A 15,000-nucleotide genomic window follows, 5' to 3' on the forward strand; every position below is an offset into this window, starting at 1 on the left:
GACAGGGGGACAACTACCCATCAGCTGGAGACAGAAATGTCCAAACCAGACAGACAAAGAGAGAGAGAGAGAGAGACAGGGAGCGCATGTGTGGAGAGAAATAGAGGGAAAGAGAGAGAGAGGAGAAGGATGGACAGAGAGTGAGAGAGATGAAGAGACAGGAAGGGATGGAGGAATGGGAACGTGGAGACAACAGCGGCCAGACGTTGTCCAACAGGGACAGTGAGCGTCTGAGGCACAAGGGGTCTGGGACCACGTGGGCCGAGAAGGTCAACGAGAATGGATGCTTGAATGGATGGAGATGAAAGGTGAGGTGGGTCCAAGCTTCACGCACGAGTGCAGACCTCCGTGGGAGACACTGCAGGTACATGTAGGGGCAGACAGGTCACCCCGCCCACCCCACACACCAAAAAGAAAATGTATCTGTTACCTGTGGGTTGTGGTGGCCGTCATGGTGCTCATCTGAATAGGTTCGGTCTGAGTTCCAGTTCTCTGGAACAGACTTATGGAACATCTCCTGAGAGTGAGGCGTCACCCATGACTGACCCTCCATCAGACCAGAGTCCACAGGCCTAAAGGAGACAACCCTGTGAGTGTCTGACCGCTGACCACAGATCAGCCGCGATGCAGAACAACACATTACACACTCACAGACCTATGCTCTCATACACACACACACACACACACACACACACACACACACATACACACACACACACACACACACACACACACACACACACACACACACACACACAGCCCTACCCAGCTTCCCCTGCAGTTCAAAGAGAAGAAGAAGAGGTAGTAAAGATTGAGACTGTGAAAAGAGAGACACAGGCCCCATGGGAGCGAGAGACGTGGAATGGTGTGAGGAAGAGGAGGGAACACTCAGAGGAAGGACTAGGGACGCTGTACTCACAGGCTGATGTCAGGTTCCTGTCGCAGGTCAGCAAGGTCTTTGACCCCCTGACCCCCCTCCTGGTTCGGGGAGGGCTCCATGCGCTGAAACATTAATGGCGTTCGGTTCTGTGTGAGATACGACATGGCCGACAGCCCGGGGTCACACACACACACTCATGGGACACGGGGTTACACATACAAGTTACACACACAGTGCAATTCACTGGAGGGGCTCCAGACAGCAGAGGTCAGCCAGAGGCATTGTGGGATTTGAAGTCCACCCACCATCGCATGCTCTCGCCCAAACTGGGCGTGGTCCTCTGTCGGGACCGTGTTGCCTGGAGATATCCAGTCCATTGCTAAACGCTTACCATACCCACCTCTCTGGTCTCTCAGAACCAAAACAGCCAATCAAAGGGGGGCATTCCTATTAAGGGCGGGGCATAACTCGAGCGATGGCCTGATTGGTCAGTTAACCACTTACTCATCTGACCAAGCTTCTGAGACTCAGAGACTATGGCAGCCCAAAGGTTACAGCATATACCTCAACATCCCACGAACAAGCAACACACGGTCAGGGAGAAAAGATCACTTGTTAGAAACTGTGAAAAATCGGTCAGTCAAAGTGAAATCAATCCGACAGGCAAAGACAAAATGTCCAGTAGGGACAACAGGAGAAAAACAGGAAACAACTTATGGGAACATACATTGAGGATAGGAGGAACTAGACAGAACGAGGGAGAGAGAGAGAGAGAGAGAGAGAGAGAGAGAGAGAGAGAGAGAGAGAGAGAGGAGGCACTAACAAAAGCAAATATATGGTCCTAGTAGGGTTGTTGGCATTGACAGGTAGGAATACTCCCAGTGAGGCAGACAGACAGGTAGGCAGTGCGGCAGACAGACAGGTAGTGATGTTGAGTGTGGTGGAGGCGAACTGGCCAATACACAAAGAGCTTTCAGGTAGAAGCAAAACACATGCACATGTGTGCAAATATGCACTCCAATTATACACGGAGAGTAACTGTACATGGAGAGTGGCCATGGTCCTGCAGGTTAATACAGAGCACGCTGCACGAAAGTGTGCACTAAAGTGTTTGGAGCAGTACGGAGTATTTATTAATTTCTGTCAGAATTAAGGCTCTGTTTGACCTTCTCATGAGCAATGGACACTTCCTGTAAGAGTGTCACACTGACACTGAGCCATAGCGTATCACTCTTCATAACAAGCACACTGCATGTACACCTGTATAACCGTTACATGAACATTTTACAGGCTAATGATGGAAAAGTCGAGCCACAAATTAGCTTAGCTTAGCTCAGCAAGGTCAGCCACGTTTCCGTCTGTCATCCGTGTGAGGGAGCTGAGCTGAACTTCCTGGGGGAGGCAACTGGACGTGCTCTTGGGCGGAGCTAGGGCGGGGTTGCTGGGGGGGGTAGGGTGGGCGGGGCTGCTGTGGGGGTGAGGGTAGGGTGGGCGGGGCTAGGGTGGTGTTGCTGTGGGGGCGAGGGGAGGGTGGGCGGAGCCAGGGCGTGGCTGCGGCGGACGAGGCGGGTACCTGCTCCTCCTGAAGCGCGTGAAGTTTCTTGGCTTTGCTCTGCCGGTAGTATTCCATGATCATCATGGCAGCGTAGATCTTCCCAACAGTCAGGTCAGTGGCTGCTGAGAGGACGCAAAAGTTACCCTGCACAATTAGACCGGTTTTGAATGGGACCCTGAGCCCAGGATGGGAGTGAGAGACAGTAAACAAGGCAAACACACACACGTAAAGCCCCGCCCCCCACAGACACGCCCGCTCCTGGACCAATGAAGGGTCTGAGTCCTCTCTTGGTCCAGAATCAGGACTAAGTCTGAGAGAGGTGAGGCAGACATCGACAGACTAACACACAGATAGCAGTCAGGACTTGACAGGTACATAGAGCCAGTCGTCTTTTCACAGGGCTTCTCTGAAAAAGTCATACCACTTTTCTGCTTTCAAAACTACGGCACGCCGATTACAGGCATCATTCTGTGACCGCAGTCGTTTTTGAGCCGTTTCTCACCGTTTGAAACGTAACATGGACGGCTTTAAAATGAAATCACAGTTGTCTCAGCACATCTGGAATACAAACTGTGCTGTTATAAACTGTACCGTCGTTTGTAGTGATATCATAAGAACATGCCATAAGACATGCAAGAAATGTATTTTATTTCATGCTTTGTTTTTATGCTTTAAGAAATGAAAACGGACCACTGTCTGTTTTTGTCCTTTATAAAACGAGCTCTCAGGTCATTTTAAAATAATATTTGTAATATTTGTTATGTATTACTTTTATAATTACAATTCATATATCAAATGATACATATCAATATCAATATTTTCATCTCTGTTTTCAGCTTTTTGCCTTCCACACAGTGGAGTGAAAAGACTTCCTATAGAGATCGATCTATAGTGAAGCGCCCTCTGATAGCAGACAATGGGGGGGGGGGGGGGGATGAAGAGGAGAGGTGGAGGAGATGGGGAGAGAGGAGTGGAGGAAGAGGAGAAGAGTGGAGGAAGAGGAGGAGGAGAGAGAAGAGGAGAAAAGTCACCAGTGGAAAGTGACAGAACCTCAGAACAATCTCTGAGGAAGAGGAAGATGGGGAAGATCCCTTCTAACGTTCTCTAATGAAGACCAGTGGGTCTCAAGTATTGGTCATCGCCAATGATGGTGAGGCAATGACATCACTGTCTGCACCTCAGTCAAAGAACGAACCACTGATTCCATAGCAACAGAAACTAATACCTGACAAAGTCTGTAGATTTGGACAGATTATTCTGGTCTAGGGAGGAAGGGACAGATTAGCTGAGGATTATCTTTGGATTACATAAAGGAGAACTGGAGGCTACAGCGTGGGTGAAGGGAGATGTGAGGAGATGTGAGGAAGTACATTCTGATCTTTAATACTGTCCTGATAGAGGAAGGAGGCAGTTGAGGGGAGGTTCTGGATGGTTAAGGGGGGGGGTTCAGGATGGTTGAGGGGAGGTTCCTGGGTGGTTGAGGGGAGGTTCTGGACGGTTGAGGGGGGGTTCTGGATGGTTGAGGGGAGGTTCTGGATGGTTGAGGGGGGGTTCTGGATGGTTGAGGGGAGGTTCTGGATGGTTGAGGGGAGGTTCTGGATGGTTGAGGGGAGGTTCTGGATGGTTGAGGGGGGGTTCTGGATGGTTGAGGGGAGGTTCTGGACGGTTGAGGGGGGGTTCTGGATGGTTGAGGGGAGGTTCTGGACGGTTGAGGGGAGGTTCTGGACGGTTGAGGGGAGGGTCTGGGTGGTTGAGGGGGGGTTCCTGGATGGTTGAGGGGAGGTTCTGGATGGTTGAGGGGAGGTTCTGGATGGTTGAGGGGAGGTTCTGGACGGTTGAGGGGAGGTTCTAGATGGTTGAGGGGGGGTTCCTGGATGGTTGAGGGGAGGTTCTGGATGGTTGAGGGGAGGTTCTGGATGGTTGAGGGGAGGTTCTAGATGGTTGAGGGGGGGTTCCTGGGTGGTTGAGGGGAGGTTCTGGATGGTTGAGGGGAGGTTCCTGGATGGTTGAGGGGAGGTTCTAGATGGTTGAGGGGAGGTTCCGGATGGTTGAGGGGAGGTTCTAGATAGTTGAGGGGAGGTTCTAGATGGTTGAGGGGAGGTTCTAGATGGTTGAGGGGAAGTTCCTGGATGGTTGAGGGGAGGTTCTGGATGGTTGAGGGGGGGTTCCTGGGTGGTTGAGGGGGGGTTCCTGGATGGTTGAGGGGAGGTTCCTGGATGGTTGAGGGGAGGTTCTAGATGGTTGAGGGGAGGTTCCGGATGGTTGAGGGGAGGTTCCTGGATGGTTGAGGGGAGGTTCTGTATGGGTGAAGATACGTTGCCTGATCAGAGGGCGCTGAACATTGAGTGGGTGGGGAGAAGCTCCTCCGATGAGTTGGTGATCTGCTTGTCTTCTTTAGTACAAACCTGTCTACAACTTACCCTTGTGTGGTGTGACCAGCAGGTCTAAGTGCTTCTGGGACAGATTGGGCCAGATAGCCATCATCTCCTTACGTAGCTCTGCATCCATCTGATGTTTGTCTGCACCTCCTGAGAATGTGATGCCAGGGTGGTCCGCGCACACACACACACACACACACACACACACACACACACACACACACACACACATTAACAGTTTACATGCAAGGATAAAGACACAGACAATAGGAGAATCTGCACTTCAAACTGATGATCCATACCCTTGGCAATCTTTATGTCGAGCGCGGTACGAATTAAGGCCATTAGGGTGGAGTTGAAATGCACCGTGTTGTCGTCGGCAACAGGCAAGTCCATACGTAACAGTCTCTGTGGAGAGCCAATCAGGTAAAGTTGAAGGAATGTGGGTGTGTCTTAAGAGGTTTTGCTGTTTAAAACCTCCAATCAAAAGGTTTTCCAGGTGGGTAAAAGAGGTGGAGGGAGCTCAGGGGGCATTGGCCAGACACGAGAGGCCCCGTACTGCTGCTCCAGTGGGTGTGTTTGCCCCCCGGGGCATTTTCAGATGTGGCCGGGGCAGCAACAGCACCCACTGTCCTTAATGAGCGAACCTTCACTAGGGCACATTGGACCTGACGTCAGGACCTGGCCTGCTGAAGTCTGGAGCTCAGTGGACGCCTCTGTGAGGGGGAACCACGCGCCATTCAGCCAATCTCTCTGTTTTAGGTACGGCTAGTTTAGCATGTTAATGAACTATTTCCCAAACGAGCCTGTTGTATGTTATGAATGAAGGTACCAGCCTCAACGTGGAGCTCTCACAGATCGCATTAGACATTTTTATATGTCTAATCATTGACTCACTTATTCTCTTGTTTAAATAACTGATTTCTCACCAGTTCATGCAGCTCAATCCACGGTGAGAACTTAGAGCTCCCCCTACCCATTGGAGGTGTTATTTAAACTTTCAACAGTTACATTAATGAATGAAATGGTCTAAGAACAACACCACTAGCTGGCTATTGTTGTCAGACCACCGTATTCATTCATTAAAATGTCCTTTAAAAATGAATGTTAGCCATTAATTTCACAAAGCACATGACATGGCGTTAGTGAGTGAGGCTGTGTGTGTTTATTCTCCGTTGTTCATGATCATTCTAGCACAAGTTGCAGCTCCAACAGTTACCATGCAACGGCTCATGCGGTGACACCCGACCCCACCGCACCCCCCCCCCTTCGCAAAGACACATGCACCATGCAAAGCACCCCCCCCCCACCCCGCCCCCCTCAACAGCACGAGCAGCCGCACACAGAGAGGACCATTTGTTTGTTTTTTTAATCGTATTCATCTGATTTCACTCTTCTCGGGGGAAGCTGGGGTGGGTTGTGTCTTCTCTCGGGTTGGGCATGTGGCATACAGTCCAATTTGAGCTTTCTGACTTTTGTTCTGATCTCTTGATGCAGGTCGGGTGCAGTCTAATGTCAGTTATAAGTCATTTTCCCTATAAAGTGAGAGGAAGTGAGGAGGGGATGAGGGCCCGGGTTAGATACCCGCTGGGTTAGATACCCGCTGGGTTAGATACCCGCTGGGTTAGATAACGGCTGGGTTAGATAACGGCTGGGTTAGGCACTAGCTGGGTTAAATACCGGCTGGGTTAGATACCCGCTGGGTTAGATACCGGCAGGGTTTGAAACCCGCTGGGTTAGATACCGGTTGGGTTAAATACTGGTTGGGTTAGATACCGGCTGGGTTAGACACCGGCTGGGTGTATGACTGGAGTTCGGAGCACAGGTTAGTTGACTCCAGACGAGAAAGCCATGAGGTGTTTCCACAGATAAAACCAACGGAAAAAAGAGGGCCGGGTTTTATGAGTTGTGATGGATAAAAAGCAATGGGTCAAAGAAGAGAGGAAGAGGGGGAGACAGAAAGGAAGAGAGAGAGACAGAGAGGAAGGGAGAAAGAGAGGGAGACAGGGAGGAAGAGAGAGAGGGAGAGAGAGAGAGAGAAAGAGAGAGAGGGAGGGAGACAGAGGAAGAGAGAGGGAGAGAGAGAGAGAAAGAGAGAGAGAGAGGGAGACAGAGGAAGAGAGAGGGAGAGAGAGAGAGAGAAGAGAGAGAGAGAGGGAGACAGAGAGGAAGAGAGAGAGGGAGACAGGGAGGAAGAGAGAAAGAGAAGGAGACAGAGGGGAAGAGAGAGAGAGAGAGAGAGAGAGAGAGAGAGAGTAGACAGAGTTGCTGGAAAACTGAACTGGGCCAACAGAACCTTTGAGCAAATCTCATTTCATAGACAATGTTTTATTAAAGTGTATGAGCCAAGACCACAGTGAATTTATGATCTGATGCTAATTTTAAGGTCTATGTCTATGTACTGGTTTAAGGCCCAGCACTACACAGGGGAGTACAGGTTGGTTTGACCTTAATTAAGAGACAAAAGGGTCTTCTCAAGAATGAAACATAACAAGAAACCTGCTATTAACTTCTGACTGAGAGAGAGAGAGAAAGAGAGAGAGAGAAAGAAATGACATTTAGGAAAAGGGATAGAGGCTACAGAGGTTTGAGACAACTCAAGCAGAGGAGAGGTAGAAGTCTACACAGACAGGGGAAGGTCTACACAGAAAATACTACATGTAGAGAGGGAGGTCTAAACAGACAGGACATAGAGAGGTAGAGAGGAGAGGTCTACACAGACAGGAGAGGAAGAGAGGGGGGTTGGGCATGTGGAAGGAGAGGTCTTGTGGGTGAAAATGAAGAATGCTGGTGTTAGAAGAAAGGATTGAGATAGAGAGAGAGGATAGGAAAGAGAGAGGGAGGGGTAACGGAAGCGGGTCACAACTGCATTGACAGAACGTAACAGATGAAAAGCGAAAAACTATCAACTTCAGCGTGAACAGGTGGACGAGAAGATGGCTCCCAAACGTCAGTTTTCTAAACGGTTTGGTTAAAGTCTAACAGCTTGTGTGTGTGGCATCTGACAGCAGCACGGGGAGGGGGTACAACTGGACCGGGGTCAGAACATCTGTGTGTCCATCCACAGGAGGCAGAGATGTAGAGCAGAGAACACACAGCACTCTTCCCAGTCCTTCAGTCCACACACACACACACACACACACACACACGCACACACACACACACACACACACACACACACTGGTGGGATGGTACTACATGTGGGGCAGAAGGACTGGCAAGCTTCTCTCCATTCTCCCTCTCCAGTGGATGTGTGTGTGTGTGTGTGTGTGTATATGTGTGTGTGTACGTGGGGGCTGGCTTGCACTATCACGGTGGGAACCACAGAGTACAGGAGCTCACCAACACCAACACTAACAGAGAAACGGACAGCTGTGATTGGCCGCAGCGTTGCCTGGCCGACGGCCCAGCTGCCTCTAACCTTGTACGCCACGCGGGCGGGGCAGCGCCTCCCCAGGCCCAGGGGCGGAGACATGAGCCGCAGCATCGCATACATATCACAGACCCTGATCCTGCCGCTGAAGACCCCGCCCCCCCGCCCCCAAAACAACAAATAACAACAAATTAAACAATACGGGACGGGGCAGGAGAAGATGGGGCGGAGAATTGGGGTGGGGTGGGTGGATGTGGGGTGGGGGGTCGGGAGGGTGGGGGTGAAAAACCCAAACAAAGCAAAAACAAAAACAACCACAACAGGGCAGTGGGGGGAGAGGCGTCCGAATTGAAAAAAGGGAAAAGGAAGAAGAGACACAGAGGTTACTGATTGGTCGACAGGGAGGAGCAGAGAGAGTAATCGCTCCTCATTGGCTGGGTCTGTGGGCGCACAAGTAGAGGTTAACAGGGGCGGGGGGGGGGGGGGGGGGGGCGCTGGGATTGTAGTCCTAGTAAAGAAAAATAATAGAAAATAAACTGTTCTATGAGATCGGGGAACGGTCGCATAGAACAGCGGCAGGCGTTCGACGAGGCGGAGAACACACCGCTGCTCTCGCCACGTTCGACGGTAGTCACGTCAATGCAGTTTTCTGGCCTCCCCGCCCCCTCCCCGCAATCCCCCTCCGTAACCCGGAACCAGAACAATGCACACGGGTACTTCCAGGAAGCCAAGACACCGTCCCCACAGCAAGCACAAACACACGACAAGATGGGCTGATATTGCTGTTGTATTTTTTTTTTTTGATTTTGTTGTTGTTTTGACTTTTGTTTTGGCGGGTCGGTTTGGAATGACGGATCGTTTGTGCGTCGGAGCGTTCCGTGCCAGGACACTTCATGCGTGCTGTCTGCATTGTCCCACTCATTCTCATTCTCATTTGTCATATCAGAATGCATAATAGAGATGGTGAGGGAAAAAAAACAAAAATGAATTGGAAAAAAAAACCCAAAAAAACAAAACAAAAAAAAAAAACAAAAACAAAGCGATAAAACCGTGGAGGAGAATCCAAATGAATAAAAACGAAAAATTAAAGCAGCATTCATTCCAGTCTCCACTGCGAGCAGGTGCTGAAGTTTTGGTTTAGAGGATCCAAACCTTGCAGGCCACCCTATGGGGGCATTTCTTGCCTAAGCCCAGCGGGGGGGTCGATTACTCGCAATAAACTGTACATATCCTTATAATGAATACGCCCACTGCAAGAAAAACACAGGGAGGTTAGAGGGGGTACAGAGAGAGAGAGAGACAGACAGACAGAGAGAATAAAGTAATGTAAAGGAAATTAAGAGAACAGGTATAGAACAGCACACACATCTGTTGCGAAATCCCTCCCCACACCCACTGGTGCTTTGACAGTTGGTTGGAAACGCTGGACACTGTCCATACTGACGTGGGTGGGGCTATGAGTGGGGCTGTGGGTGGGGCTATGGGTGGGGCTGTGTCTAGTGTTGAGAAGCATTTGTGGTGATCGAGAGTAAGGTCTCCAGGAACCCAACAGGTACTTAGTGGGTAAATTGGGCTGCTGCAGGCCTCCTGATGGTGGATCTTTCTCTCTGTGGTTTGGTGAGGTTCACGTCAAGCGTCTGTTATTGCTGGGGTGTTGTCTATGCTGTCTGTGCGTCTGTATTACCTGCTGTGTTTTCTGTTGTGTCAGTACTGCCTGCTGATTATACTACCTGATGTGTCTGTACTGCGTGTTGTGTTTTTGTACTGTCTGTTGTCTGTTCTGCCAGCTGCGTCTGCATTGCCTGCCATGTCTGTACTGCCAGTTGTGTCTGTACGGCCTGTTGTGTCTGTACGGCCTGTTGTGTCAGTAATAATTGTTGTGTCTCTATTACCTTTTGTGTCTGTACTACAAAATGTGTCTGTACTGCCAGTTGTGTCTGTACGGCCTGTTGTGTCAGTAATAATTGTTGTGTCTCCATTACCTTTTGTGTCTGTACTACTAAATGTGTCTGTACTGCCTGTTGTGCTTGAACTACATGTTTGCACCGCCTGTTGTCTGTTCTTCCTGCTGAGTCTGTATTGCCAGTTGTGTGTGTACTTTATTCATATGGCATTCCTCTACATAATAAATACAACATAGACATCATATTTAAACTGAATGTGCTTTGCCTCTAACCATGTGCAGCAGGACTTCTTAGTCAAAACCAGTATCCCCAAAGTCTGTGCTGAAAAGCCAGCACTTAGATTAGCATTTTATCATTATTTCATTATTTCACAGTTGCTATGGGGTATCTGGGGAAACAAATAATGTAAACCAGTATCTAGTAGCTGGTGATGTAGCCTCTCTGTCCGGTGCCATTAGACTGCTGCAACACTGGGAGACGAGAGGTGTGGACCCAACGATCTGTAACGACCACACCACTCCCACGGCTGCCAGGTTCACTTTATGGATGGACAACGCTATCCTTCAGACCTCCTGCAGCGCTGTGGAGAGGGGCGACCCCCGTGCACACAGGATAACACCTCTCATCTTGGCAAGGCCAATGACTTAATTTAAACTGCATACAGCCACATCAAGAGGCGATTTAACTGTGCCAAAATACAGGAGGCGTATTTTGTGGAGGTGTGTATGCAGTGGAAATGGGATAGGAAAGAAGGCGGAGCCTGTGGAGCCACGCCCACATGAGCCAACCAATGGAGGAATTAAGTCATTGTAAGGTCTGCTGTTGCCATGCACACAGACTCTCTGATTCCTTTTCATGTTCATCTCCGTCGAATGTGCGTTTCTCTGCCCCACCATCCTGGGCTTTGGGTCTGATCTTCACCCTCCATTTCAACGCCAACACAACCTGCCACATCTTCTGGGGGACTTTCTTTCAGCGTATAGCATTCAGTATATTTCCATTCACCAGCAAGACTGATATTTAATTAAGGGTTCATATCTCTCTGTTTTATTTTTTGTCTATTTCTGTTCCCTTGAAGGTTCACTCCACTTGCGTGAGTGGGTGGGGATGGGGGTGGAGGTTAGGAGGTGGGGTCGGCAGGTGGAGGAGACTGAGAGAGGGCCAACCCTGGCTGAGTGGAGGTAAAATCAGCACAAGCTCCAGGTGGAGCACCCATCTGGTACAGCGCTGGACGGGACAGGAAGGTTTGGAGATGCATATCCTGCCTTCTGGCTCAGACATCAGTGTAGACAGTGAGGATCATTGTGAGGATGCAGACTACAGATGGGCAGAGATAGGGATGTCTGTATAAGACACAGTTTTTAGGGTTGCCTGTATTAGCCACAGTGTTTAGGGCTGTCTGTATTAGCCACAGTGTTTAGGGCTGTCTGTGTTAGCCACAATGTTTAGGGCTGTTTGTATTAGTCACAGTATTTAGGGCTGTCTGTATTAGTCACAGTGTTTAGGGCTGTCTGTATTAGCCACAGTGTTTAGGGCTGTCTGTGTTAGCCACAGTGTTTAGGCCTGTCTGTGTTAGCCACAATGTTTAGGCCTGTCTGTGTTAGCCACAGTGTTTAGGCTTGTCTGTTTAAGCCACAGTGTATAGGGTTGTCTGTGTTAGCCACAGTATTTATGAAAGTCTGTGATAGCCACAATGATTTGGGCTGTTTGTGTTAACTACTGTGTTTAGGGCTGTCTGTGTTAGCCACAATGTTTAGGGCTGTCTGTGTTAACCACAGTGTTTAGGGCTTTCTGTATTAGCCACAGTGTTTAGGGCTGTCTGTGTTAACCACAGTGTTTAGGGCTTTCTGTATTAGCCACAGTGTTTAGGGCTGTCTGTGTTAGCCACAGTGTTTAGGGCTGTCTGTGTTAACCACAGTGTTTAGGCCTGTCTGTTTAAGCCACAGTGTTTAGGCCTGTCTGTTTAAGCCACAGTCGTTATGGCAGTCTGTGTTAGCCACAGTATTTATGGAAGTCTGTGATAGCCACAATGATTTGGGCTGTTTGTGGTGACTACTGTGTTTATGGAAGTCTGTGTTAGCCACAATGTTTAGGGCTGTCTGTATTAGCCACAGTGTTTAGGGCTGTCTGTGTTAGCCACAGTGTTTAGGCCTGTCTGTGTTAGCCACAATGTTTAGGCCTGTCTGTGTTAGCCACAGTGTTTAGGCTTGTCTGTTTAAGCTACAGTGTATAGGGTTGTCTGTGTTAGCCACAGGATTTATGAAAGTCTGTGATAGCCACAATGATTTGGGCTGTTTGTGTTAACTACTGTGTTTAGGGCTGTCTGTGTTAGCCACAATGTTTAGGGCTGTCTGTGTTAACCACAGTGTTTAGGGCTTTCTGTATTAGCCACAGTGTTTAGGGCTGTCTGTGTTAACCACAGTGTTTAGGGCTTTCTGTATTAGCCACAGTGTTTAGGGCTGTCTGTGTTAGCCACAGTGTTTAGGGCTGTCTGTGTTAGCCACAGTGTTTAGGGCTGTCTGTGTTAACCACAGTGTTTAGGCCTGTCTGTTTAAGCCACAGTGTTTAGGCCTGTCTGTTTAAGCCACAGTCTTTATGGCAGTCTGTGTTAGCCACAGTATTTATGGAAGTCTGTGATAGCCACAATGATTTGGGCTGTTTGTGGTGACTACTGTGTTTATGGAAGTCTGTGTTAGCCACAATGTTTAGGGCTGTCTGTATTAGCCACAGTGTTTAGGGCTGTCAGTGTTAGTCACAGTGTTTAGGGCTGTCTGTGTTAGCCACAGTGTTTAGGCCTGTCTGTGTTAGCTACAGTGTTTAGGGCTGTCTGTGTTAGCCACAATGTTTAGGCCTGTCTGTATTAGCCAGTGTTTAGTCCTGTCTGTTTAAGCCACAGTGTTTAGGGTTGTCTGTGTTAGTCACAGTCTTTATGGAAGTCTGTGTTAGCCACAGTATTTATGGAAGTCTGTGATAGCCACAGTAATTACGGCTATCTGTACTAACCACAGTGTTTAGGGCTGCCTGTATTAGCCACAGTGTTTAGGGCTGTCTGTATTAGCCACAAGGTTTAGGGTTGTCTGTGTTAGCCACAGTGTTTAGGGTTGTCTGTGTTAGCCACAGTGTTTAGGGTTGTCTGTTTTAGCCACAGTGTTCAGGGATGTATGTATTAGCCACAGTGATTAGGGCTGTCTGTGTTAGCCACAATGTTTAGGCCTGTCTGTGTTAGCTACAGTGTTTAGAGTTCTCTATTTTAGCCAGTGTTTAGGGCTGTATGTATTAGCCACAGTGTTTAGGGCTGTCTGTATTAGCCACAGTGTTTAGGGCTGTCTGTGTTAGCCACAATGTATACAGTTGTCTGTGTTAGCCAGTCTTGATGGCAGTCTGTGTTAGCCACAGTGATTTGGACTGTTTGTGCTAACTACTGTGTTTAGGGCTGTCTGTATTAGCCACAGTCTTTATGGAAGTCTGTGTTAACCACAGTATTTATGGCAGTCTGTGTTAGCCACAGTAATTAGGGCTATCTGTATTAGCCACAGTGTTTAGGGCTGTCTGTATTAGCCACAGTACAGTGATTAGGGCTGTCTGTATTAGCTACAGTGATTAGGTCTGTCTGTATTAGCCATATTGTTTAGGGCTGTCTGTATTAGCCACAGTGATTAGGGCTGTCTGTATTAGCTACAGTGATTAGGTCTGTCTGTATTAGCCACAGTGTTTATGACAGCCACAGTGTGTTAGCCACAGTGATTAGGATGTCTGTGTTATGCAGCTATTCTTATGTCTGAATGTGTAAATGCTTCATTTGGTCAAACTGAAAGAATTGCAGTCAGGCTACTTATTTAATGTTAAAGGTATAAAAATGTGTGTGTGTGTGAGAGAGAGTGTGTGTGTGTGTGTGTGTGTGCGTGCTAGGGTTGCTACCTGTCCCGGTTTTCCCGGGACTGTCCCGGTGTTCACGTCGCTGTCACCGGTTTTCCCGGGGACTGTCCCGGTTTTCACGTCGCTGTCCTGGTTTTCCCGGGCTGTCCCGGTTTTCCTTCTTTTTTATATTCGGTCCCGGCAAAAAAAAAATTAATTTAATGTCCCGGTTTTCACTAGGTTAGTTCAAACGACTATTTAGACTGTTTCTGTACACTTTAAATACATCTTTTTTTTCTCGCTGTGTCCATTTTACACACCCTCCGGTAACATTTAACGTTGCCCCCCCCCCCCCCCCCATCAACAATTTACGTTCGAGTATGACAGAGTGTCCTTGTTTTTTGTCAGACCTAGGGTGGCAACCCTAGTGCGTGCGCAGGTGTGTGTGAATGCGGGTTTGAGTGTGTGTGTCTCTATGAATGTGAGCATGTGAGTATGAGTGTGTGTGTATGTGTAAAAGTCATTTTGTGTATGTGAATGTGTCTGTGACTTTGTGTGTGTGTTTGTGTGTGTGTGTGTGTGTGTGTGAGTGTGTGTGTGTGTGTGTGTGTGTGACTGTGTGTGTGTGTGACTGTTGACTGTGTGTGTGTGTCTGACAGTGTGTGTGTGTGTGTGTGACTGTGTGTGTGTGTGTGTGTGTGTGTGTGTGTGTGTGTGTGTGTCTGACAGTGTGTGTGTGTGTGTGTGTGTGTGTGTGTGTGTGTGTGTGTGTGTTTCCTCACCAGGCTGCAGGGTCATACTCTGCCCATATCCTCACATATTCATCCAGGTGATGTGGACCCAGAATAGAAGAGTCCCGTGTCAGGTACTCAAAAATTATCCATGATCACAGCCACAAATAGGTTCAGCATCTATACACACACACACACACACACACACACACACACACACACACACACACATTCACGATCAGGGTCTGTAGTCTGCTTATAGTAAAGCTGGGCACCACTGTTCAGGTTAATATGGCTTCAGAGTGGTGCTCTGTGTTTACACGA

At 48.8% G+C, this 15,000-nt stretch overlaps 1 protein-coding gene across 1 annotated transcript in view; it reads right to left on the reverse strand.

Annotated features, from left to right (window-relative positions):
- The window catches only part of cacna1ab (calcium channel, voltage-dependent, P/Q type, alpha 1A subunit, b), a 103,836-nt gene that overhangs the window by 17,281 nt on the left and 71,555 nt on the right, over positions 1-15,000 (reverse strand). Inside the window, 9 exon segments of the mRNA XM_077012083.1 lie at positions 431-572; positions 920-1,026; positions 2,454-2,557; positions 4,856-4,963; positions 5,116-5,221; positions 9,339-9,386; positions 9,388-9,436; positions 14,728-14,819; positions 14,821-14,856. Coding sequence (XP_076868198.1) covers positions 431-572; positions 920-1,026; positions 2,454-2,557; positions 4,856-4,963; positions 5,116-5,221; positions 9,339-9,386; positions 9,388-9,436; positions 14,728-14,819; positions 14,821-14,856 — 792 coding nt within the window.

Source organism: Brachyhypopomus gauderio, chromosome 1 (assembly GCF_052324685.1).
Source record: "Brachyhypopomus gauderio isolate BG-103 chromosome 1, BGAUD_0.2, whole genome shotgun sequence".
Lineage (NCBI taxonomy): Eukaryota > Metazoa > Chordata > Actinopteri > Gymnotiformes > Hypopomidae > Brachyhypopomus > Brachyhypopomus gauderio.